General features: G+C 52.7%; 1 protein-coding gene and 1 long non-coding RNA gene across 5 annotated transcripts in view; one reads left to right on the top strand and one right to left on the bottom strand.

The window, feature by feature from the left end:
• Positions 1–3268: 3268 nt before the first annotated feature.
• Positions 3269–22145, bottom strand: part of LOC309635680 — a 40473-nt gene continuing 21596 nt past the window's right edge. Inside the window, exons 5-6 of the long non-coding RNA XR_014248963.1 lie at positions 21003–21060; positions 3269–4627 (exon numbers count right to left, since the gene is read on the bottom strand). This is a non-coding gene — a long non-coding RNA (uncharacterized lncRNA). The remainder of the gene's footprint in view (positions 4628–21002; positions 21061–22145) is intronic.
• Positions 4647–19713, top strand: TBATA (thymus, brain and testes associated). 4 transcript variants are annotated; one of them, XM_082407233.1, is made up of 9 exons: positions 4647–6563; positions 7830–8065; positions 10019–10174; positions 11057–11136; positions 12303–12476; positions 14434–14515; positions 15326–15470; positions 17067–17119; positions 18167–19713. In XM_082407233.1, the coding sequence occupies exons 1-9, from the start codon at positions 6364–6366 to the stop codon at positions 18250–18252; spliced, it is 1212 nt and encodes a 403-aa protein (XP_082263359.1). In that variant the 5' UTR covers positions 4647–6363; the 3' UTR covers positions 18253–19713. The 4 variants fall into 4 exon arrangements, with proteins under 4 accessions (XP_082263359.1, XP_082263358.1, XP_082263357.1 ...); XM_082407232.1 differs by having other exon boundaries at positions 17067–19713; XM_082407231.1 differs by lacking the exons at positions 17067–17119; positions 18167–19713 and having other exon boundaries at positions 15326–16920.

Genomic DNA, 22145 nt, shown 5'->3' with positions numbered 1-22145 from the left:
ACAGTGTCAGAATTAAGTTAAACTTGTAGGACACCCAGTTGGTTCCTGCTGAAATGGGGAAATGCTTGGTGTGGGAAAAACCCCATACATCTGGTGTCAGAAGTATTGAGAGTGGAGAAAAAAAATAGTTTTCTCCAATGAAGTTTTATACCACTAGATATCAAGATGTATTTAAAACTACAGTTACTAAGAGAGTGTAGTATTGGCAGAATGCTAGACCCATAGTGCGCTCGAAAAGAACGAGTCCAGAGACAGACCCACACGTATATGGACACTTGAATTTTGATAAAGGTGATACCAGAGAGAAGCAAGTCAAAGACAGTGTTTTTAAAAATGGTGCTGGTCAAATAGATATTTGTAGGGGAAAAAATATGGCTCTTGACTCCTATCTTACACCATACACAAAAACCAATTCCAGATTGATCATAGCTCTAAATGTGAAAAGTAAAACAGTAAACTTTCTAGAAAATAATATGAAAAGTATCTTCATAACTTTGGGTAGGCAAAGATCTCTTAAGTAGGACACAAACACCATTCATCACTAAGGACAAAATTAATCAATTGGGCTAAGTTAAAATCAGAAATTTCTCTCCATCAAAAGACTGCATTTGATGCATCCTATGATGTTTTGGTGATACTTGTGATGAAGGGTTCTGGTGTTTTTCTGTAGCAGAAGGAGAAGCAAGCAGTGTGGTGACAGTATGGCCTATTCTAATCTGTGTACACATTTGTGTTTCCATTACCTCCAGGAAGGACCCTTTACTATTGCCTCCTCTCTGGGCACTATTTGCACAAAATCAGCTATTCTACTCCCTCAAATAAATCCAATATGTATATGATATTGTGATATAATAAGAAATATATATTTGGTTTTTGACTCTGGTTCCTGGCACAGAGCTCCTAAATCCCTTGTAATTTCCTGAGTGACAGGGGTGTAAAGAGTGTCTTTTCTTATTTACAATAAGTTCCCTTAAACCTTATCTGAGTTTCTGAGTTTATGCTAATGACTTGACTCTTATGGGCCCCTAGATAGCTTCAGATGGGGGCTGGTTGCTATAGAGGAACCAAACATATAATTAGAGGGTTGGAACTTTCAGCCCCACCCTCCGACCTACAGGGAAGGGAAGAGGGACAGGGGATTGAGTTATTCACCAATAGACAATTATTTAATCAACCATGCTTGTGCAATGAAACCTCCATAATTCAGGGTTGGTAAATGCATCCATGTGCTGGGAGGGTGGTACACCCCAGACTCCACAGGGACAGAGAAGCTCCTGTGCTCAGGACCCTTCTGGACCTTGTCCTAAGTACCTCTTTGTTTATAATAATAGGAAGTAAAGTGTTTCCCTGGGTTGTGTGAGTCATTATAGCAAATTATAAAACCTGACGACGGGGTCATGGGAACCCCTGATTTGCAGCCAAGTTGGACAGAAGTGTGAGTAACCTGGGAACCCACTACTTGTTACTGGAGTCTGAAGGGGGCAGTTCTGTGGGGCTGAGCCCTTAATCTGTGGGGCTGCACTAACCCTGGATAGTTCGTGTCAGAATTGGATTAAACTGCAGGATACCTAGTTGGTGTCTGTAGAAAACTGGGGAATTGCTTGGTATGGAAAACTCACACATTTGGTGTCAGAGGTGTTTGAGAAAATATATCTTAGGGATGTATTTACACAGTAACCTTGTTGGGAGATATGGAAATAATGATATCCTGAAAAGTTATGTTTTTTTTATCTTTCTCTACCACAAATTTAATATTATGTCTCAGTATGTGTTTGATAGGAGTGAAATAAAATACTAAGAAAGAAAAAAAAAAAAGACTGCGTTTGATATGTATAGCTGATTCACTTTGTTATAAAGCAGAAACTAACACACCATTGTAAAGCAATTATACTCCAATAAAGATGTTAAAAAAAAAAAAAAAGTCTGCATTTGGAGACAGAAGAGCAAGCCACAAGGGGAGAATATATTTTTTAACACATACAAGGATTGCTCTGATCATCAACTTCCTCATCTACAGGGTTAAATGAGACAATATGCTTAAAAGGATTAGCACAGTGCCTGGCACATAAGAAGTATTCCATACAATTTTACGGTGCTTCTCTTATAACTGAGGCATTCCAGCAGAAGGACTGTACTTCAGACCATTTACAGGCAGGCAGAATCTCTCTCCTCTTTTTGACGCTCCATAAAGAGCAGTCGGAAGGGTTTCCTCTCAAGTCTCTCATAAACCTTATACACCAGTGTTGAGGGCATTCCGTAAGGTACCCCCTTCAATCCCAAAGCTGCAATCTGCACGGAGATCCAGTGTTCAGTTTTAAACAACACAGTGGTGGGGTAAGAGGTGCAAGGGGAGGATGAGTGGGCTTTAGTCTTGGCCGAGTCAGGTCACACTGTGGGAAATCCCCCAGGTGAGCTGAAAGCACCACGGAGGGGCTGGCAGGAGGGAAGAAAGCTCTCTCTCCTTTCAAATACAGTCTTATTTATCATAGTAGCCATCAGGATTCCCAGAAGCATGCAAGAGGGGGCTTTCAGAATGGTTTCAAAGGGGTCACCTCATTCCTGCAGAGACAAGCCCAGGAGAAGCCAGAGCCTAAAGGGAGCACGTTCTGACCTGTGTGGATGGAGAAGTACTGGAGGCAAGGCCAAGCTCAGAGGCCACCCCTGAATGGGGCACTGCAGTGGTTTGGGTCCCCACCCCTCAGTGGGGAGGGGCAGAACTTCTGAAGAACTTGGGTTTGCCTCTAGCCATCCTCCTTCCTGCTCTTCCTCCCCAGCAGAGGACACAGAGTCTAGAAGCCTTGGGCCACTGATATGAAGCCAGGGGTGCCGAGAAGGAAGACCCTCGACTAGGCCCACTCCCATCCGTTTTGAGGGCTGGCAGCCTGACTCCTAGGACAGCACCAAGCATCATCTGCAAACCCTTCCATTGTTGACAAGAGTCTGTGTACGCCCCTCACAGCCTCTGATCTCACGTCAGCCCTGTGGACAAAGGATTATCCTGGTCCCCTGTTTCAGCGGTCCAAGCTGAGCCTCAAAGAAACAAAGTAAACTACCCATGGTAGTTCTCAGGCTCAGGACTCATCCCATCCCCCTCCATCTTCCCTCCATCAAGATACCAATTACAGATCATCTATACTTCCATTAAAAAAAAAAGATACCAATCACAGTGATTATTATTACCATTTTTGAGCATCTCTTGTGCACCAGGCATATGACTGGGTGCTTCGCTTTTATTCGTTTGTTTGTCCTTCAGAATAACCTGAGAGGGCTTCCCTGGTGGCACAGTGGTTGAGAATCCGCCTGCCAATGCAGGGGACACGGGTTCGATCCCTGGTCCGGGAAGATCCCACATGCCGCGGAGCAACTAAACTAGTGTGCCACAACTACTGAGCCTGTGCTCTAGAGCCCGTGAGCCACAACTACTGAGCCCGTGTGCCGCAACTACTGAAGCCCACACGCCTAGAGCCCGTGCTCCACAATGAGAGAAGCCACTGCAATGAGAAGCCCGCGCACCGCAACTAGAGAAAGCCCGCGCGCAGCAACGAAGACCCAACACAGTCAAAAATAAATAAATAAATAAAATTAAAAAAAAAAAAAAAGCAAAATCTGATTAAAAAAAAAAAAAGAATAACCTGAGAAGTAGGTGAGGGTGCCCCATTTTACTGGCTCAGAGAGGGTAATAATATAAGTTAGCATACTTGGTGCCAGGCACTATTCTAAACACTTTCATGTGCATTACGTCATGCAATCTCAAAGATCCCGTGAGAATAAGCGCAAGTATCATCTCCATTTCAGAGACAGAGGAACTGAGGCTCAGAGACATCAGGTAAATTGTCTGAGGCCTCATAGCTAGGAAGTAGAGCTGGAATTGGAACCAAGTATTCTTACCACTGTTCCACACCTCTGGCAGTACAGACGACTTACTCAAGGTGGCACATCTAGGGAGTGTCAGAATCCCATGGAAACCCCTGCCGAACTGAAAGCCCAGGGTCCTCCCACCCAGCTAACCTGCCTAGAGTAGGGCTGCAGGGATGCTTTGGATCCTGTTGGCGGCCTCCTCCTCTCCATCTAAGAGACAGCTCTCTGCGAATCAATCCCCAGAAATAGGATGCATGGAGACAGACCCCCTCCGTGGTGGCAGACAGCCCGGTCAGGCTGACAGAGCTGGCACCCAGCCCAACCAAAATTTTTTGCCAGTTTTTCTCTCTCTGCATGATGCTCATTGGCTGAAACCAGCCCCTGATTCTCATTTTCTCCCTTGGTCCCCATTGAAAGCGCTGAATGGGAGATAGAAAGGGAGCTTGGAGGGAGGGCGAGCAGGTCCTCGAGCGAGCCCTCCTGACCCTCCAGGAAGGGTAAGAGGAGCTGGGTGGGGGTGAGGAGAGGGGTGCCAGGGAGTGAGTTCTGGAGTTGTGGGGCAGAGGTAACCTAGCAACCACTGGCTCATGCTGTCACAAAGCGACAGGCTTGCCCACAGAACTGACGAGCCTTCCCATTGACATATCTTTTTGCTCCTTCCTGCTGGGGCAGCAAGGGCTACTCACCCACATGCTATAGTGGCCACTTTCCTCCGTGAGTCTGGGGATCTCCACAGGGCAGGAAATGGGCACTCCAGACAGCCCAGGGCCTGGGGGAGGACCCACAGGGGCCAAGAGGGGAAAAGGGAAGTTCTGTCTCTGCATTGGTGTCAGCCTTCAGGCCCCTTGTGCCTGGCCAGCTGGGGGCCCAGGGAGAGAGGGAAGGAAGGTCAGGGTCAGATGCAGTGGGGCCCCGGCCTGGCTTGCTCTGGAAAAGGCAGGCCTGGCCTGCTAGAGGCTCTGGTGACCTCTTCACAGCAGCTGTGGACTATGACCCATTAGTGGCCTATAATATCAATTTAATAGTTTGCATCTAACACTGACAAAATGAAAACAAAAAATAGGATGAAACTATCAGTATGCATCATATATAACAAGGGTAAGAATTGCTTCAGTTTCACATACACACACAAATGCATGCACACTTGTGTGTGTGAATTGGGTTATGATGTAAAAATGAGTTTCTTAACTATGGTCACAGTCAAAAGTATTTAAAAGTCTCTGTTCTATCGAGTCCTTTTCCTGTAGGCAGGTGGGTATGGGGCATCCCAATGCCCTGTCCTCAACCCTGCAGCATCTAAGTGCTCTAGAGCCTAGCCCCCATCATTAAGGATGTCCAAACTTCCTTCAAAGGAAGCCCTGCCAACTGGTTTTCTCTTTAGGCAAAGATCAGGAGACTTTGAGTCAGGATGCCTGGCTCCTCGCTGTTTGATCTCAAAGTTTCTCCTCTTACCCGATCTCAGGTAGTGCTGTCCGCTCCCCTCCACCCTAACCTGATGGAAGGCTGGCCCTGGGGGAATCTCTGGGGTCCCTTGCAGATTCTATGACTCAGACGGTTAATTCTCAGAATGCACTGATTTCCTGCCTCAACCCCATCCTTGGCACCTGCAACCCCAGCACTATATATACAGATCCATAGATTTAGATTAATCACAATTCTTGGCTTTAACACCTATTATCTTTCATTCATGTCATCACCAGTAAATGCACTTCTCAAACCAACAACTAGAATACCACCACCAACACATCATATTTGCTCCTCTCCTCCCACCTCTCCCCTTCCCATCTGCCCTCAGAAATAGCCTCTATCTGAATTTTGTGTTTAGCGTTTCCTTGCTCTTTTTTCTTGTTTTATCACGTTTATGATAATTTTCCTTGCTTTTTGTTTCTTTCTTTCTTTTTTTTAAAATTTTGGTTGTGCAGGGTCTTAGTTGCAGCAGGCAGCCTCCTTAGTTTTAGCTCGCCGGCTCCTTAGTTGCAGCACGTGTACTCTTTAGTTGAGGCCGGTGGGCTCCTTAGTTGCGGTTCACTGGCTCCTTAGTTTCGGCATGCATACTCTTAGTTGCGGCATGCATGTGGGATCTAGTTCCCTGAACAGGGGTCGAACCCGCGTCCCCTGCATTGGAAGGTGGATTCTTAACCACTGCGCCACCAGGGAAGTCCTCTAATTTTGGTTGCTTTTGAACTTTATTTTTAAAAAGCATCTCAGGCTATATGGTCTCCTGCAACTTGCTTTCCTAGACTTAGCATCACATTTCTAAGATTCATCTGTGTTGTTGCGTGTAGCTGTGGTTTGTTCATTGTCGTTGCAATATAATGTTCAATCGTCTGAATGGACCACAGCATATTTATCTATTCTTCTGCCACTGGACATTTAGATTGTCACCAGGTTTTTGCTAATTTGAACAATGTTGGTTTGAATATTCTTACACATAGCCCCCTTTGCACATCTGCAAGAGTTTCTCTGGGGTATATTTCTGGGAGAGGAATTGCTGGTTGATATGGCATGCAAATGTTCAATTTTATAAGATACTGCCAATTTTTTCCCCGAAAATCTGTTCCGGTTTACACTCCTACTACCAGTCAACAAGAGTTCCTGTTATCCATCTTCAACACTAGTATTAAATTCACCGGTCCTTACTCTGTTAGAGGCCCTACAATGGCTACGGAAGTGAGGACCCAATTGGCAGAGCATCCACTGATGAGGTAAGGTCCCAAATGCCTTCCCTGCTGACCAAGGAGGTGGAGGGGGCCGGGGTGGGCAGAAGACAAAGGAACTCAACAACCTGAGGGTCCAAGTGGAGATCACCTTCCACTGCCGTCAGCCAGGCCCCCAGTGGGTTCTCAGGCCTGAGTTAGCAAAGTCACAAGCAGGGCCCCTCCTGGGTAGGGAGAGAGTCACAGGCAGGGGGCAGGAGCACAGAAATTCCAGGGGTTTTCAGGGGCTGACTTCTTCTGTTAGTTGGGGGTAGGGGAGGCCAGCTAACAGTGACTTTCAGAGAAGGTTTGCTTTATTTCTTTAAGTCCCAGATCCCTTAGAGGCGAATCGAGGACGGAACAGGAAACTCAGGGGCCTGGTCAGCGAGATCTGCAGAGGGTCCCGGGGCAAAACGCCTTGCTTAGCATATCCAGAGTCCATCTATACTCCTCCAGAGGGACTCCCTTCAGCCAGGGCCACCGGAAGGGAGAGCAGACAGTGAGCAGGCAGGTGGTCCCACCAGGCCCCTGGCGGACAGCAGCCCACCTGTGGATCCTCGCTGGACCTACTCCATCTCCTCCTCCGGGGGCAGAAGCACAGCGTCCTCAGGAGAGGGAAGGGGTGCGGGTGGAGGACAGAGAACCTGAGACGCTTGTCTCCAGCGAAGCGAAGCAAGAGCTTGAGGCTTCCCTGCAGCGACGCAGCCCTGACAGCCGCCCTGTCACCTCTGCATCTTCGGGGAGGGGCCCCCCCCTGGAAAAGGACTTGCTGGCCTAGTCCGGCCTTGGCGCCAGCTTTCGCTCCTGGACGCTGAGTCTGGGCCAAAACTGCCCCTGAGGGCAAGGGGGGAGGGTGACAGCCTATAGCTGGCTTCTCTTGGGCTGCCAACAGTTTGGCTTGGGGAGAGGCCCATGCTAGGGTCAGCCCCCTGGCCCTGGAGGTGTATATAATATACCTTTGCTCCAGTCCAGGTATTTGGATGAGTAGGTGGGTCTATGGCTTCTCTTTCTCTTTCTGGCTTTAGAAACGGTTTCTGAGAGAAAACTGGGGTCCTGGCTCCCTGCTCAGGCATCTTAGGAAGACAGAAGGGTCCCTGGGGCCGGATGGCATGGCTGGGAAAGGACCCTGGGGGAGGCTCAGCTTTGGTGTCACGGGGGTGGTGGTGAAGTCCTGGAAACCAGATTTCAGAGTATCTCAGGAATGGATTCTAATAAGCTCAGGTGGGCACCGCTGCCAGGGGGCTCCATTTGCTTCTCCCTGACCCTCTCCTTCAGTCCAAGGGCTGAGCCAAAACCTGAGAAGAAATCAGGGTGCAGGCCAAGGAGCCACGTGGACAGCGGGCCACAGAAAGAACTGATGATCCCAGGGATCGTGGATTTCAATCTGATCCGAGAGGCACTGAGGACCTCCAAGCCCCAAACTCCCGGTGCCCACCGCTTCGGCCACCTCAGCCACCACTCCTTCTTCTCCCGGCACCACCCCCATCCCCAGCACGTGACCCACATCCAAGGTAGGGCTGGGGCAGGCCAGAGGCTGGCTGGAGGTGGGGACAGGGGAGGGCGTGCTGGAAAGGGAGGACCCAGCCCGCGCTTGGCCGAGCCAAGACCCGACCTGAGGCAGGGGCAGGGTGCGGGGGTCCAAGGGCAGACTGCCTAGCCCTACAGGATTTAAGTCATTGCCGATTCTCCCATTTTACAAATCAGAGAAAGGGATGAAGGTTCTCCTGCAGAGCTGCACTCTCTTCTCTAACTCAGGCCATTTCACCCACTCAGCTATTCATCCATCAAATATCTAATGAGTGTGAACTATGGGTCAAGCAGTTTTTTAGGTCCTGGGGTTATGATAGTGAGCGAGACAGACAGTCCCTGCCCTCACGGAGCCGACTCTTTGGTGGGGAAGAATAGGAAATAGATAAGGTGTCAGATGTGGTAAGTGCCAAGGCTATAGGGGGAGGCCTGACGAACGGCATGATATTTGAGCAAAGAATAAAGGAAGACAGGGCATGATCCATGTGGATCTCAGGGGGAAGAGTGTCCCAGGCAGAGGGAACAGCAAGGACAGAGGCCCTGAGGCGAGAGCATCCTGGCTCTGTTGGAGGAACAGCAAGGAAGTCAGTGTGGCTGGAGCAGAGTCAGGAGGGGGGAGAAAGGAGATGCATCAGAGAGGCAGCCAGGCCCACATCGCGTGAGCCTTGGAGCTCACCGTGGTCACCCTTAAGCCATCTCACTGGGTCAGATAGGAGCCACTGGAAGGTTGAGAGCAAAGAGGTAGCAGAAGGGATCTACTGGCTTTTGAATGGATGGTGGCTTGGACCGGGGAGGTAGTAGTGGCGGAGTTAGTGGCCCTGCTCTAGAGATATACAGAAGGTAAGGCCAACGGGATTTGCCGATCGATTCAAAACAGAGTATGAGAGGGGAGAGGAGGCAGCCTGACTCCCAGGTGTTTGGCCTGAGTAACTGGAAAACTGGAGTTGCACTGGCTGAGACAGAGGAGCCCACAGAAGGGGCCAGTGGAGGATGGGGAGGGTCAGGGGTTTGGTCTGGGACGTGGGAGATGCAACATGTGCAATGCCTCTTAGAAGTCCGAGGGGAGGTATCGAGTAGGCAGTCAGGTCCATTTGGGGCAGAGATGCCAACGTGAGAGCCACTCAGATGGGGGTGGTATTTGAAGTGGTGTGCTGGATGGGATCATGAGGGGACCATGTAGATGCGGGGAAGGAGAACCTGGCATGAACCTGGGGACCCCAAGGCTAAGGGGTTGAGGAGAGGAAGAGGAAGCAGTAGCGGAGCGGCTGGTGAGCTAGGAGGACCCAGGAGAGTGAGGGGCCCTGGCACCAAAGGAAAGTGTTCGGGAAGACAGAGCGAGCACCCACGGTAAGTCCTAACTAGGCTGTTCCCCAAAGCTTAACTAATGATGCTATAACATCACACAAACCTTAGACCGGAGGGTCCTCACGTGTAAATGTCTCTTACCACCTCCAGGCTGCCGTGCACTCAGCCCTGCAAGCCTGACAGATGGCATGAAGTTTTATCCAGAGGGTCTCGCTCCCTGTGATTTGAGCCCAGGCCCCTCTCGTCACAAACTGTGGCTTAATGACCCCCGTCCCCACATCCTCTTCTTTAAGCTGCCTGACTCTGTGTGCTCACACCTGCACTTCACTGCCCTGTCACAGAACACCGAAAGGACCCCAGGACTAGGGTCTCAGGAAGCCCAGGTTCCTGTCTTACCTCTGCCTGACTCACTGCGTGACCCTGAGCACATCCTTTCGCTGCCGTTCTAAGTGTCCCCAGGGGTAAGGTCGCAGTGGTTACAGAGGCCCTCCCAGCTCTCGCCATCTCTGGGCTTGTGGTTACTGGAAGAAGTGGGCCAAGTGCTCCCCCCTGCTCACCAGCCTCCTCCCAGCCCCCCAGAGTTCTTGGGGTCCACTCAGGCCCCCCTTCCCACAGCCTCTAACCTTTCACAGATCTCACCGGGAAGCCTGTCTGTGTTGTCAGGGACGAGTTCTCTCTGGCCGCCTCACCTCAACCCACGCTCTTACCCCGCTCTCTGATCGGGATGCCCACCATCTCGGTCCCCATTGGAGACCCGCAGTCCAATCGGGATCCCTGGCTTTCTTCTGGTGGGTACTTGGGCCACAGCCCCTCTACCTTGGGGTTATACCTGTGCCTGGCAAGAAGGAAAGGGCCATTGCTCTTAGGTCAGTGGGGTCTGGTGGGGAACCCCACTGTTTTCCTTATTTCCTCGGGCAGCTGCATTTGCATTATTCCCCAACCCCAGGTCCTCAGAAATGCACCCCTGCTTGGCTTTGACGTGTCTGAGGAGTCATAACAAGCAGAGGACAAGCAGATTTGGGCAACAGTCATGTGACTTACAGCTCTAGCCAGGAACAGTATTGGAAATACTGTATTTCGTAACCTGTGTGCTCAGGCACCAGCCAATCAGAACAATCAGCCATAGACAGTGTGTTGGGGGGCGGAGGGGGAGGGCAGCATTTCAGAGGCCTCTGCTCTGCCAAGCCTTACCCTTTCCCTTAAGGGCGGGGAGGATCCTGGGGAAGGGGCAGAGGGGCTTGGAAGGCTTGCTGCAGTGCTCGTTACCAACCTCGCCAGGAGTCACTCAGTATTTTAGTAACTGCCACAGCGTATCGACTGAATCTCTGTCCTGGCTTTGGGCTCCTAACAGATGCAAAGCTAGACTAAATCACAAACATCTTGGTACATGTAGCCAAACGTTCTCCAGCATCTCCCAGTAAAGCCACAGGCTAGGACATCAATATCAGTAGCCACCATACCCACCAACCCACCAGCGGTGTGATTCCTACTCCTTCCCTCAAGGGTACCACCTCCCCTGTGAAACTACCCCTCCCTTTAAGATGCAGGGCAGGAAGACGGGGAGGAGAGGAGGCCCTTCCAGCTACAGTCCTCCCCACACCCAGTGTACAGGGAGGGCAAGGAGGAGAGCCCCAGATATCAGTTGGCTGGATCTTGTCCCCTCCTTCCAGAGGCCTGGAAGAAGGAGTTGAAAGACCTGGCTTCCCGGGTGGCCATCTTCACCAAGGAGAATAAGCTGAAGAGCAAGGAGGTGGGTGCAGAACAAAGCAGATGTCTGAGAAGAGATGAAATGGACTCGCTCCTTTGTAACTAAATTCCTCCCACGTGGCTTCCAGCAGATCAGCACAGAGCGAGCCTTCCTGAGAGGCGCTACTGTTGGCACAGGGGAAGGGGCCCATGAATTCAACCCAAGGGAGAGGGTCCCAGTGAGGGTTCAGAGGACAGAACGTACCAGGTGGAGAAATCCAAGAAGGGCTCATAGTTTAGAAGCGGATGGGGAGAGGCGTACCTAGTGGAGGCGTACAGCATCAAGGCTCACAAGCTGGAAAATGCAGGGCATCCTTAGAGACCAGAGGGCTGAAGAACAGGGTACAAGTGGGCAGCAGTGAGGGAGAAGGTGGGAGAAGGGCTGACTTTGGACGTAGGCAAGATCAGCTTGCTTCTCATTTCTGAACTTAGTTTCGTGTCTAATCTGAGAAGGGGTGGAAAATCCCTGAAGAATTTCACACAGAACGGGGGTGGCCTCCTGGGTGCTATTTGCTGATAAACCAGTAAGGAGAAGTGGGAGGCAGCTTGAAAGTGGTTGAAATTGGTCCTAGGACAGGCCCAGCTCTTTGTGGCTGAGTCTGGTCCTGCCCTCGTCTTGGGCAACAGAGTTCTCGTCCCTGCTCTGCAGCTAACTCGCTGTGACACTCAGGGCAACTCAGCTAAGCTGTCTGGGTCTCAGTTTTCTTATCTTTAAAATGGGGAGAAGGATACTACCAGTCTTAACTGGAGTTCCAGGGACAGGAGGTCCTAGGCCTTGTGCCCACAGGCCTGGCTCAGGAAGGTTTCCCAGGGCAAAGAAAGGATGGCAAGCTGTGGGGGACAGTATCCTACACCAAGGCAGGATACTGTTTTCAAATCTCTGATGGGCTGGGCGGAAGGGCATGGGGAAGGCCTCCCCAGGAAGAAGTACAAGGACCACCCGAGAACCACGGGGGGGGCAGCCAACATTCAATGAAATTCCAGCAGGAAGAGCAATAGCTATAATGGAAGGGCCGCCCCACTGGCAGGAGGGGTCTAGGACAGGGTCGGGCTGGCCTGGTTGATCTCCTGGGTCCCTGGCCTCCTCCTCTTCTTTTCCCCCTTGTCCCCTCTGCTTTCTCCTCTTTCTCCCTCTCTGCCTAGAGTCTCTGGCCGCTTTCTTCCCAGCAGAAGCAGGAGCCTCAGCGGGAGCAGGGGGCAAAGTACTCAGCAGAGACCGGGAGGCTCATCCCTGCTCCCACCCGGGCCACGGCCCGCCGCCACTCCCTCCAGGGCGCACGAAACCGCCCTGCGAGCAGAGATGGAGGAGACCAGACCTTCATCCTGCAGGATCAGGAGTTGCTGGTGAGGCGCTGGGAAGGTTGGGGGCTGTGGACCCTACAGAGGCCCTAGTCTGAGGGCAGAGAACACGGTGGTACCTGCTCCCAGGCTCACAGGGATCCAACTAGGACCCTTGCAAACTGCTTTCAAGCCTGGCTTCTCCCAGGGAGCCTTGCGCCTGAGACCATAAGGCTTGAAAACCCCAGACCTGGGAGTCAGGAGCCTGCATTCCAATCCCCAGCTGCCTCTAGCTTTCTGTGTGAGCCTTTCCCTCTCTAAGTCCTTTTCCCTCTCAGGACCTTAGTTCAATGATTTAGCCAAACTGGGAGCACGGACACGTTGTCACAAGGTCTGGTCCAGCTGTGGCACCTGATGTGTTAGTGAAGGGAGCCACGGCGGTGGAACGAGAAGCCTGGAGGTGGAGGCCCTGCCTGGCGTGTCCTCACCACGCCCAGCCTGCTGCCCCCCGCAGCCTGCAAGGCTGGTCGCAGCCACCTCCCCACACCCTGGAGCCATCTGGTCTGTGCTGCAGTGAAGCATAAAGCCCCCTCCTCCGTGTTCGAGTGTCCCATGGGGGCCTGAGAGGCACGCGGGAGTCGTGCTGGTGGGCGAGGCAGTGAGAGTCTCTGTTCAAAGGCGCACATGTTCTCCAGGAGAGGCCAGACCATGACAGCATCCTGACACCTTCCCTGTGAACAGTGCTTTAAAGCACGCAGTCCCCTTGGAGCCTTACGACAGACAGTTCAGGGAATAGATAGAGCAGACAGGACCCCATTCCACAGATGGGGAGGCTGAGGCCCTGCCGGGTGACAGCCCATGGCCCAGGTCCCCGGAGAGGGAGCAGCATGGCAGGGGCTAGAACGCAGTGCTTTCTCCACCGTAGGGCGGCCTCACCTTCCCTGGAAGTAGGTTCTCGGGTCCTGTGGGGAGGGGGCACAGGGCAGGTAAGTTGGATGCGGAGAATGGAGAGGGACCCCGGGCAGATGGGGGCGGGGGTCACCTCAAGGGGCGGGCACCCGGGGGTGAGGGTGGGCAGCCGAGCAGTCGCAGGCCTGGGGAGAGGCCCGGACCAGCTCCCGCTCTGCCAGGGATGACGCAGACCTGCTGGGCACTGACAGCGCCCCTCGGGTCCTGGGGAGACTGACCACCAAGCGCTGAGGGAACCCCACTTTCCTAGGACTCCGGGGGCTCCGCCTCCCCCCGTGGGCCCCAGCTCCACATAGGCACAGCCGCCAGCAGCAGCCTGGCCTAGGGAGCCCCCACAGCCCTTCTAAGACAGAGCTGGATCTCTTGCCGATGATCCCTGACTGGAGGACGCCGCGGGGAAAGGGCCGCGAAGTAGCAAAGATGCCAGAGGCTGAGAAGGCGGCTGGGAGCGAAGAGCGCACGGCTCTGGGCGGAAAGGAGCCCCCGGCCAAGCAGGGCAGAGAACCAGCTGACTCCGGCCCTCAGGCTGCCCACGGGGATCACCCCACCTCTTTGCTAACATCTCCAATCTCTGAACTTGGGAACTTCAGGGAGGGGAGGCCCATGGGGTCCCTGAAATCCCCACACCAAGGACCCAAGCATTCGGGACTCGGTGCGTCTCTGAGGAACTGATGGGCCAGCTCTGACCTTGCCTTCCCAGTGAGGGACTTTGGGGTACAACCAGCCCAAGTAGGGCTCAGGGATGAGGGGTCCAAGTGTCTGATTCTGAGGCTTCGTTCTGCCACAACAGCTCTGCGAGGTGTCCTCCTCTCTCGAGGCCTCAGATGCCTCATCTGCCCGGTAGGGAGGTTAAGAATCTTCCTCCAGGGCTGCAGGCAGAGAAAGCTTTCTACAAAGTGTGAAGTCCCATGCGGAGGGGAGGCAGGGACCATCGTGGGGACCCGTCTAGCCAAGCAAGGGCTCTGGGAGACCACTTCGCGGGGGAGGCAGCTGTGCAGCCCACTACAACATGCCGTCCGGCCACGCTGACCCACGCCTGTCCTCCTGCCCACAGATCCTGGAGCTGCTTTCGCAAATCCTGCAAACAGACTCCTTGAATGCTATCCAGTTCTGGCTACTCTACGCGCCCCCCAAGGGTGAGGACACAGTCCTGGGCCCAGAACCTCGCCTGAGTGGAGACCGCTGAGGGCTGTGTCCGCTGTTTCTGCAGGACTCAGATGTCACTCGGCTCCCACCCCAGGGCCTTACACGGGGGCCTCTCCTCCTTTTTGGAGCCCCAAACTAATCTCTTCCAGCTAGACAACGTCACTGCTCCCTCCTCCACATTCCTCAGCAGGGTTTCCACGACCCTGCTCCTTAGCGGGGACCCCCTCCTCCACACTGACCGCAGGCCTCGGCCCCTGGGAGGGAGACATTCAAAGACCATACGTAGCAGACACAGCCTTTAATCCACCACTGTGGGAAACGCACATGCACAGAGGTGCAAATGCTCGTACATAAGAGCACACACACATGTGCACGTGAACACGTAAATGGATGTACACATACTCACTGAGGAGGTAGGTGGAGGGGGTATCTAAGTGGGAGGGTGAGGAGTGATGAGAGCCAGAGAGCCGATTGGATGGGAGAGTGGAGGAGGAGGAGGGGGAGGAGGGCGGGTCCCCAGCAGGCTTCCCAGGGGGCCAGGGGGTGTGGTGGCAGGTGGACCAAGAACCAGGTACACTCGAGAGAGGTGTGGAAGGCCAAGGCACGCTGCACACACAGGGGCCAGAGAAGTGTGGCCTTCCCCACGGGCCCCCGAGGACAGAACGTGAGATGGTTAGAGAGAGCCGTCTGGGCCCATTGGGCAGAAGAGCTGGAGGCCCCGCTCCCTGCCTGTCCCACCAAGCGGCAGGATGGGGGCCGAGGTCTTGCCCCTGAGGATTCTCCCCCGTCTGTGCTTACAGAGAAAGACATGGCACTAGGCCTCCTGCAGACAGCAGTGGCTCAGCTCCTTCCCCAGCCCCTAGTCTCCATCCCAGCAGAAAAACTCCTGAACCAGCTCCAGGAAATTCAAGAACCACTTCAAGAGAGGCAACAGCTACCCTACAGGTGGGCTTCGCACCCCTCAGCTGCCCCTCTCCTCCCTAACATTCAGCCACCTGTCCTCCCAGGTGAGGCCAGTGGAGGCCAGAGGAGGGAGCCCAGTGCTGGCCAGAGCCTGGGCTGCCTAAGCCTGTCCTGGAGGAAGAGGCCCATGCTCTCCCCCAGACCCCCCCAGTCCTACCTATGCGGCTTGAAAGCTTACTCTGCCAGACCAGACTCCAGGGGCCAGCTGTGGGGATGCTAAGGGGGTGACCTGTGTCAGTTGTCGCAAGACAGGGCTGGGTAAGCCACATCTAGCTCTCCAGGAGCTCTTGGTCTTTGGGAGGACACAAGCAGAGAAGGAACGGTGACATAAGGCAGGCAGAAGTACCTTTAAGTATTAAGTCCGGTATTAAGTCCTCTGGATGGCTGGAGAGAAGGATTAATGATGAGCTGGGGAAAGGGAAGATGAGGGAAGTCCACACACAGCAGGGGAGTGGGGCCTGAGTGTCAGCCATGGGACCAGCAATCCTGAGTGCCCACTATGTTTGCCTGACACCGCTGGGTGTTTAACACATTTCTAGTCCATACAGCCGCCCACGGAGGCAGTATTACCTCCATTTTACAGATGAGAAAACTGAGGCTCAGGAACAGTTGAATGACAGCCCAAAATCACGCAGCTGGGCAGCAGAAAAGCTGGGGTTCAAACTTAGGCTTATCTGACTTCCAAGCCCAGCAGCGCCCAGATTCACCAGGGAGCTTATTGAAAAGGCAGATGCCTAGAGATTGTCACTCAGTAGGATGGGGGTGAACATGGAGATGTGTATTTCCAACAGCACTAAGTATGTCTGAAAGTGCCTGGGGACACTGCTGGGATGGATAGGATTTGAACAAGCAAATGAGAGGGTGGGGAAAGTCAGGAGTGGAAGTCAGAAATGGGAAGCGTTAGGGAATGTTAAATCTGGGAGTGGCTGGAGCGCGGGTGGGCGGATTGGTGAGAAGGGGGCGGCCTGCTGTGCTGGCTTGGATGTGCTGAAGGTGTGGGTGCTTGCTCTGGCCCTGGACTCGGTTTTCTTTTCCACTTTGAGACCAGGGGTGGCACAGTGGTAAGGCAGCTTCACTGTGACCTTAGGCAAGCCACCTGCCATCTGTGAGCCTCTGTTTCACCTTCTCAAAACCCCCACTCCCGGAATCATAGGGAGGAAAAATTACATCGGGTGCATCAAAAGGCTTGCTGAGTGCAAAGCCAATACAAGATATGAATGTTATCCATGCTCATCAGTATTTCATTAGGGAAGCAGGGTTTCTGTCTTCTCCACTCACACAGGAAGGCTTCCCGTCTGCAGGGAAGCAGCAGGCCAAGGGAGGGCAGGTGCAGTGGCCTCCCTACAGCTCCCTACAGAAGGGCCTCGGTTCCCTGTGGCCACAGCGGGCGATGGAGTCACAGTTGTTGGGGTCCTGCTTGGGGTGGGGCCATCCCTGGACAGACACCTGCTGGCTCTCAGGAGGGGTGGCTCTTGCCTCTCCCTGGGGCACCTTCCCCACCTCCCTGCCCACCCTGCCACTCGGCTGGCTGCACGACTCCAGCCTGACCTTCTCAGCCTCTCCTTGTGTTGGTTTTAGCCAATCCCTGAAGAAGACGAAGACACCACCTCTATCAAAAAGCGAAAAACCAGGTAAGGGTCCACATAGCAGGTCACTGGGGGCTCACAGAGGCCCACCATGGCTAGATTCCTCAGGGGATACAAGGACCCCCTGGAGATGGGGCCCTGCCCAAAGAAGCGGCTCATTTCATCCATCCATCCATCCATCCACTCATTCGTTCAGCAGATCCTTAATTAGTACCTAAGCACTAGCTTCTGGGGTCACTGGGGGAGAATTCAGAGACGAGTTCCTGCTGCCGTGGAGCTTCATCCTAGGGAGAGGAGTGCAGACCACAAAGACACCTGAGGCAGATGGGTGCCCTAAGGAAAATGACAGGGCGATGGCAGAATCAGGAGGACAGGCAGGGTGGGGAGAGGGCCCCTTGAGCCGAAAGGCAGGAAGGATCCAGCCCTCTCTGGGTCAAGGGAGAGCCTGCGAGCAGGGCTTCCACCTGCCAGCTGTGTTGGTGAAAGGGCAGGCAGGCCAGGGTGGCCGGAGCCTTGTGGGTTGGGGACGGTGGTAAGAAATGAGATCGGTGGGCAGAGCCGGCCTGTGGGAAAGGCCAGGCATGTGGTCTCATAAAGAGAGCGTGGGGTTCACTGGAGGGTTATCAGCAGGGTGTGGTGGGACCCCTCTGGCTGCTGTGTAGAGAATGGACTGTGGGGTTCCAGAGGGGATGAGGGAGACCAGGGAGGAAGGGGTACCTTAGACCAGAGGCGGGGGGAGGGGAAGGAAGGTTGGAGGGGAGAGGAGAGGACAGGTATTCTCGATGTACACTGTTCTGCCCCACTAGACTGTAAAGGGTCCTGTGTGCCGGGCAGCGTGTCTGACACAGAGTAGGTACTGCTCAGACATCTGTGACCTGGATGTAGAAGAGGGTGGTGAGGCTGGGGGAAGGGAGTCAACCCCTCCCAGGTTGCCAGGAGAGCCCGAGCGGAAGCCTGGCCTGACCCAGGCACGCACACATCCACCAGGGCCTGGCAGGGAGAAGGGGTCTCCCCAGATCTCCTGGGCAGCTCCCAGGTAGGGTCCTGGCCCCTCACGCTCTCCTGCCTGCTGTGTTCCCGTCCCCCTCCCAGAGAACATCGGGAAATCACAAGTTCTTCGTGTGCACTCCAGCCAGAACCCAGAAGAGAAGGCGGCAAAGCCAAAGGCAGAGGGCTGAGGAGTTCGCACCACTTTGCCCACCTTGCTCAAGAAGAGCCCCTGAGTTCAAAGATTCGGCCCGCACCTCCTCAACAGCAATACCGGTTTTCCTATCACGTGGAGCCTATTAAAATACTGTCTTCCCCTTAAGAGGACAGTTCCGCTCTCCTACCAGGAGGTCTGTGCTTGGGTAGTTTGCTCCAGGAGGGGGAATGAGCTGTACCAAACCATCCCGACTCCGTTGGAGAAAGCCTCCCCATGTGGGGCTTCCCTGGTTCTGTTAGGTTCCAGAGAACTGAAGGGCAGGTCGTAGCTGGGGCTCTTCTCATCCTTGAGCCAAGTCTCACAGGGTTCTGGGCAGATTAGAGCAGAGGTTGGGAACTCGCCACTTTACAATACCGATCCGTACCAATTATTGAGTTCCTACCAGGCACTGAGGCAGGACTTAGGTACTAGCTAATTCACATAGAACACTATGTGAATTGCTGTACGTGTTTTATATATGGTACTATGTTTGATGTTCCCCAAAGCTCTATGAGGTAGAGAATCACTCCCATTTTATAGATGAATAAACTGAGTGAGGCTCAGAAAGGTGAATGAGCTTGTCCAAGGCCACACGGTAAGTGACAACCAGGATCCAAACGCAACATGTCTGGATCTAGAATCCCTGCTCCTATCTGCTGCACTCTGCTGCCTCGCGAACAGCAACCCTCACCGCAAGTTGTGGTTACATTCCTGAAGAGCATATGGTTAGGAAAATGGTGCTTGGCAAGATCAAGAAGGAAAGGGACATTATACAAATGTGACCCAGATGCAGCTGGGGTGTCTCTATCCTTTAAGATATAGAGAAGACGGCTTTGACCCTCTGGGAAGTCCAATGGGTTCCTTGAGATTTCTGCAAATTGCTTGGGATGGGGTGGGGAGGTCGGCATTGAGTATTTACAATTTCATGGTCACCTATGGCTCTGAGCTCCTACTTCTATTGACTTAGTTCAGTCCACGGATTGTGGGTCCATTCTATACTTCCAGCACTGCCCCCATTCCCCCACGTCAATTCATATGACCCCATTCACACAAAACTTGTGCACGGCAGGCTTCAGTCAAGATCAGGGGCTGGATGGGGATTTCCTGTGAACCCAGCAAACAGCTTCATGGTCAATATTAGATCACCTTGTTTTTAAAAGTCCTTGGCCACTCTTCCACTGGGGATGTTTCCCTGGTGGCAGCATCGCATATAACAACTATGCCCTGGGGCTTCCCCGGTGGTGCAGTGGTTGAGAATCCACCTGCCAATGCAGGGGACACGGGTTCGATCCCTGGTCCGGGAAGATCCCACATGCCGCGGAGCAACTAAGCTCGTGTGCCACAACTACTGAGCCTGTGCTCTAGAGCCCATGAGCCACAACTACTGAGCCCACGTGCCACAAATACTGAAGCCCGCGCACCCAGAGCCCATGCTCCGCAACGAGAGAAGCCATTGCAATGAGAAGCCGGTGCACCGCAACGAAGAGTAGCCCCCGCTCGCCGCAACTAGAGAAAGCCTGCGCGCAGCAATGAAGACCCAACACAGCCAAAAATAAATAAATAAAATAAATAAATTTATAAAAAAAAACAACAACAACTATGCCCTGGGAATTCCCTGGCGGTCCAGTGGTTAGGGCTCTGCGCTTCCACTGCAGGGGGCACGGGTTAGATCCCTGGTCAGGGAACTAAGACCCCACATGCCGCGTGGTGTGGTCAAAAAACCCAAAAAAACAAAATAAAACAAAAACCTATGCCCCTTGCCATCTCACTGAATTTCTCCTGCCCTGTCCTCAACCCTGCCACCAGTTTGCCCCCAGAAAACCCACACTATTTTTATTTTTTCCAATTTTTTTCTTGTAAAATATACATAACACAAAATTAACCATTTAAACCACTTTGAAGTGTAAACGTCAGGGTCATTAACTACATTCACATTGTGTGCAACTATTACCACCAAGCATCTCCAGAACTCTTTTCATTTTGCAAAGCTGAAACTCTGAAACCCATTAATAGTTTCCCATTCCCCCCTCCTCCCAGTCGCTGGCATTCCACTTTCTGTCTCTGAATCTGACAACTCTAGGTCCACCATATTAATGGAATCATATAGTCTTACGCATTATCCTTCTGTATCTGGCTTACGTCACTTAACATGATGTCCTCAAGGCTCATCCATGTTGTAGCATGTCTCAGAATGTCCTCGCACATTTACTTTTTTAATCGATGCAGCAGTTCAGCTCCTCCAGCCTCTGTTCTCAAACACTCCAGCTCCACCTTGCCCTGTCTAACCTCATTTAGGGGCTGAGCTGAACAGAAGGACTGTTCATGGAATAGGGTCCTTGCCCCTTGGCAGTTGTGGTTACAAGAGTATATCCCTACTCCATTATAAGTAATTTTTTGAAATCCAGACAGTGAAAAATGCTAAAAGCTATCTGTTTCCAAAATATATCATACTTCTTGGCACAAAAGCCCTGGGTCCTTAGGTAATCCTTCTATCCCTCCTCTAATTTTTCAGGAAAACTTGCCATGAGATTAATATCTGCCCCTGCAGATTCTCATACTTTTCTTATTCTCTGGAGCGTACCTCTCTTTTAAGTTTCTCAGTCCATCTTTCAAATCTATTTATTTTGCTTTCTCCATCTCGTGTTTCCTTTTGCAACTCCCTGCAAAATGCTTGTGTCACTGCCTGGCCTTTGTACCCATTGTCACTGCATTGAAAGACAAGATGTTTCAGGCCTGGCTTCTTACCTGTGTATTTTGAGGGTAGATTGTGAACAGATGAGATCTTTCTCAGCAGCTCTGCAGTCTGTTAGGAGAAAGATAAGGGGACTGAGTTGAATCATGTGCACATAGAAACACTGTGGAAATAAACATGTGCTATGCAAATGGGAATAGGAAACTACCATATTGCAAAAACACAGATGGCTAACCTATGGTTGCATGGGATGATCTGACCTCATTCAATGCTCACAGCCACCCGTAAAGTAGGTTTTATAGGTGGAAAATCCAAGGCTCAGAGCAGAAGCAACATCAAAATTTACACAGCCAATCAGCAGTGGATTCAAACTCAAGGCTGTGGGCTCCTCTGTCAGTGCCCTTTGCTTTCTGCCAGCTGCCATCTTGCAGGATCACCCCAAGTCCCACTTGTCTCCAGACAGAGAAGTGGACCCTTCTCTCACTTCCAGCCACTTCACCCTCTCTTCCTTCTGGTTCCTCTTCTTCCATCTCTTAGATATGGAGTTCGGCAGGGTTTGCTGTGACTCCCTGGCCCTCTTTAAAGTCCTTCAACAGGCCTGCATCCTTTCTCCATGTTTTAAGGGGGTCACTGCTGAACCCCAGGGGGACAGCCAGCTGGGAGAATTGGAAGGTTCCAGACATCTCACAAAGCACTGGCCAGAGTCGTCACTGGCCTTCCTGGAAATGCAAGTGGTGTCGGGCCTGCCTTCTTCGTCACCTGCACAGGGCCATCTTGACCTCAGGGCCATCTTGACCTCAGATCTTGTGCAGGTTGGAGGCCGGGCTGGTTACTGGGCTGCGGCCTGTAAGCTCTGCTTGGCTTTGCAGAGCTTCTGTGCCCTGCTTAGCAGCACTCCCTGTCTGGGCCCCCTTTTGGGCATCAAGGTGACTTCTGCTGGGTGTCAGGACCCCATGACCACTCCTGGGTCACTTCTAAATTTTCCTTGGCTCAGGCCCTGGAATTTCTCTTCTCACTACCCTCTGCTTCTCTGCCTGCCTGAAGCATGAGGACAGATTTTCCCTTCCAATCTTCTCTCCTATGGCTCTAGGTCCTCCTTGGGATCCAGTCTCCTTAGGCACTGTGAAAGCCATTGTTGGGTTTGCCCAGATGCCCCCACCCCCTTCCAGGTGGGCCTGAAACTTAGCTCCGTCCAA

The sequence above is a fragment of the Balaenoptera borealis genome (genome assembly GCF_965194805.1).
Source record: "Balaenoptera borealis genome assembly, chromosome: 10".
In the NCBI taxonomy this organism is placed as follows: Eukaryota; Metazoa; Chordata; class Mammalia; order Artiodactyla; family Balaenopteridae; genus Balaenoptera; species Balaenoptera borealis.
Note: the sequence above shows the minus strand (reverse complement) of the source record. Positions and strands in the feature narration are given on the sequence as shown.

Excerpts from the sequence above, each read along its gene's own strand:
- TBATA (XM_082407231.1), top strand. The coding sequence starts at position 6,364 with ATGCAAATGTTCAATTTTATAAGATACTGCCAATTTTTTCCCCGAAAA. Across the intron at positions 6,564-7,829 it reads GCAGAGCATCCACTGATGAG|TCCAAGGGCTGAGCCAAAAC; the intron begins GTAAGGTCCCAA and ends CCTCTCCTTCAG. Across the intron at positions 8,066-10,018 it reads GCACGTGACCCACATCCAAG|ATCTCACCGGGAAGCCTGTC; the intron begins GTAGGGCTGGGG and ends AACCTTTCACAG.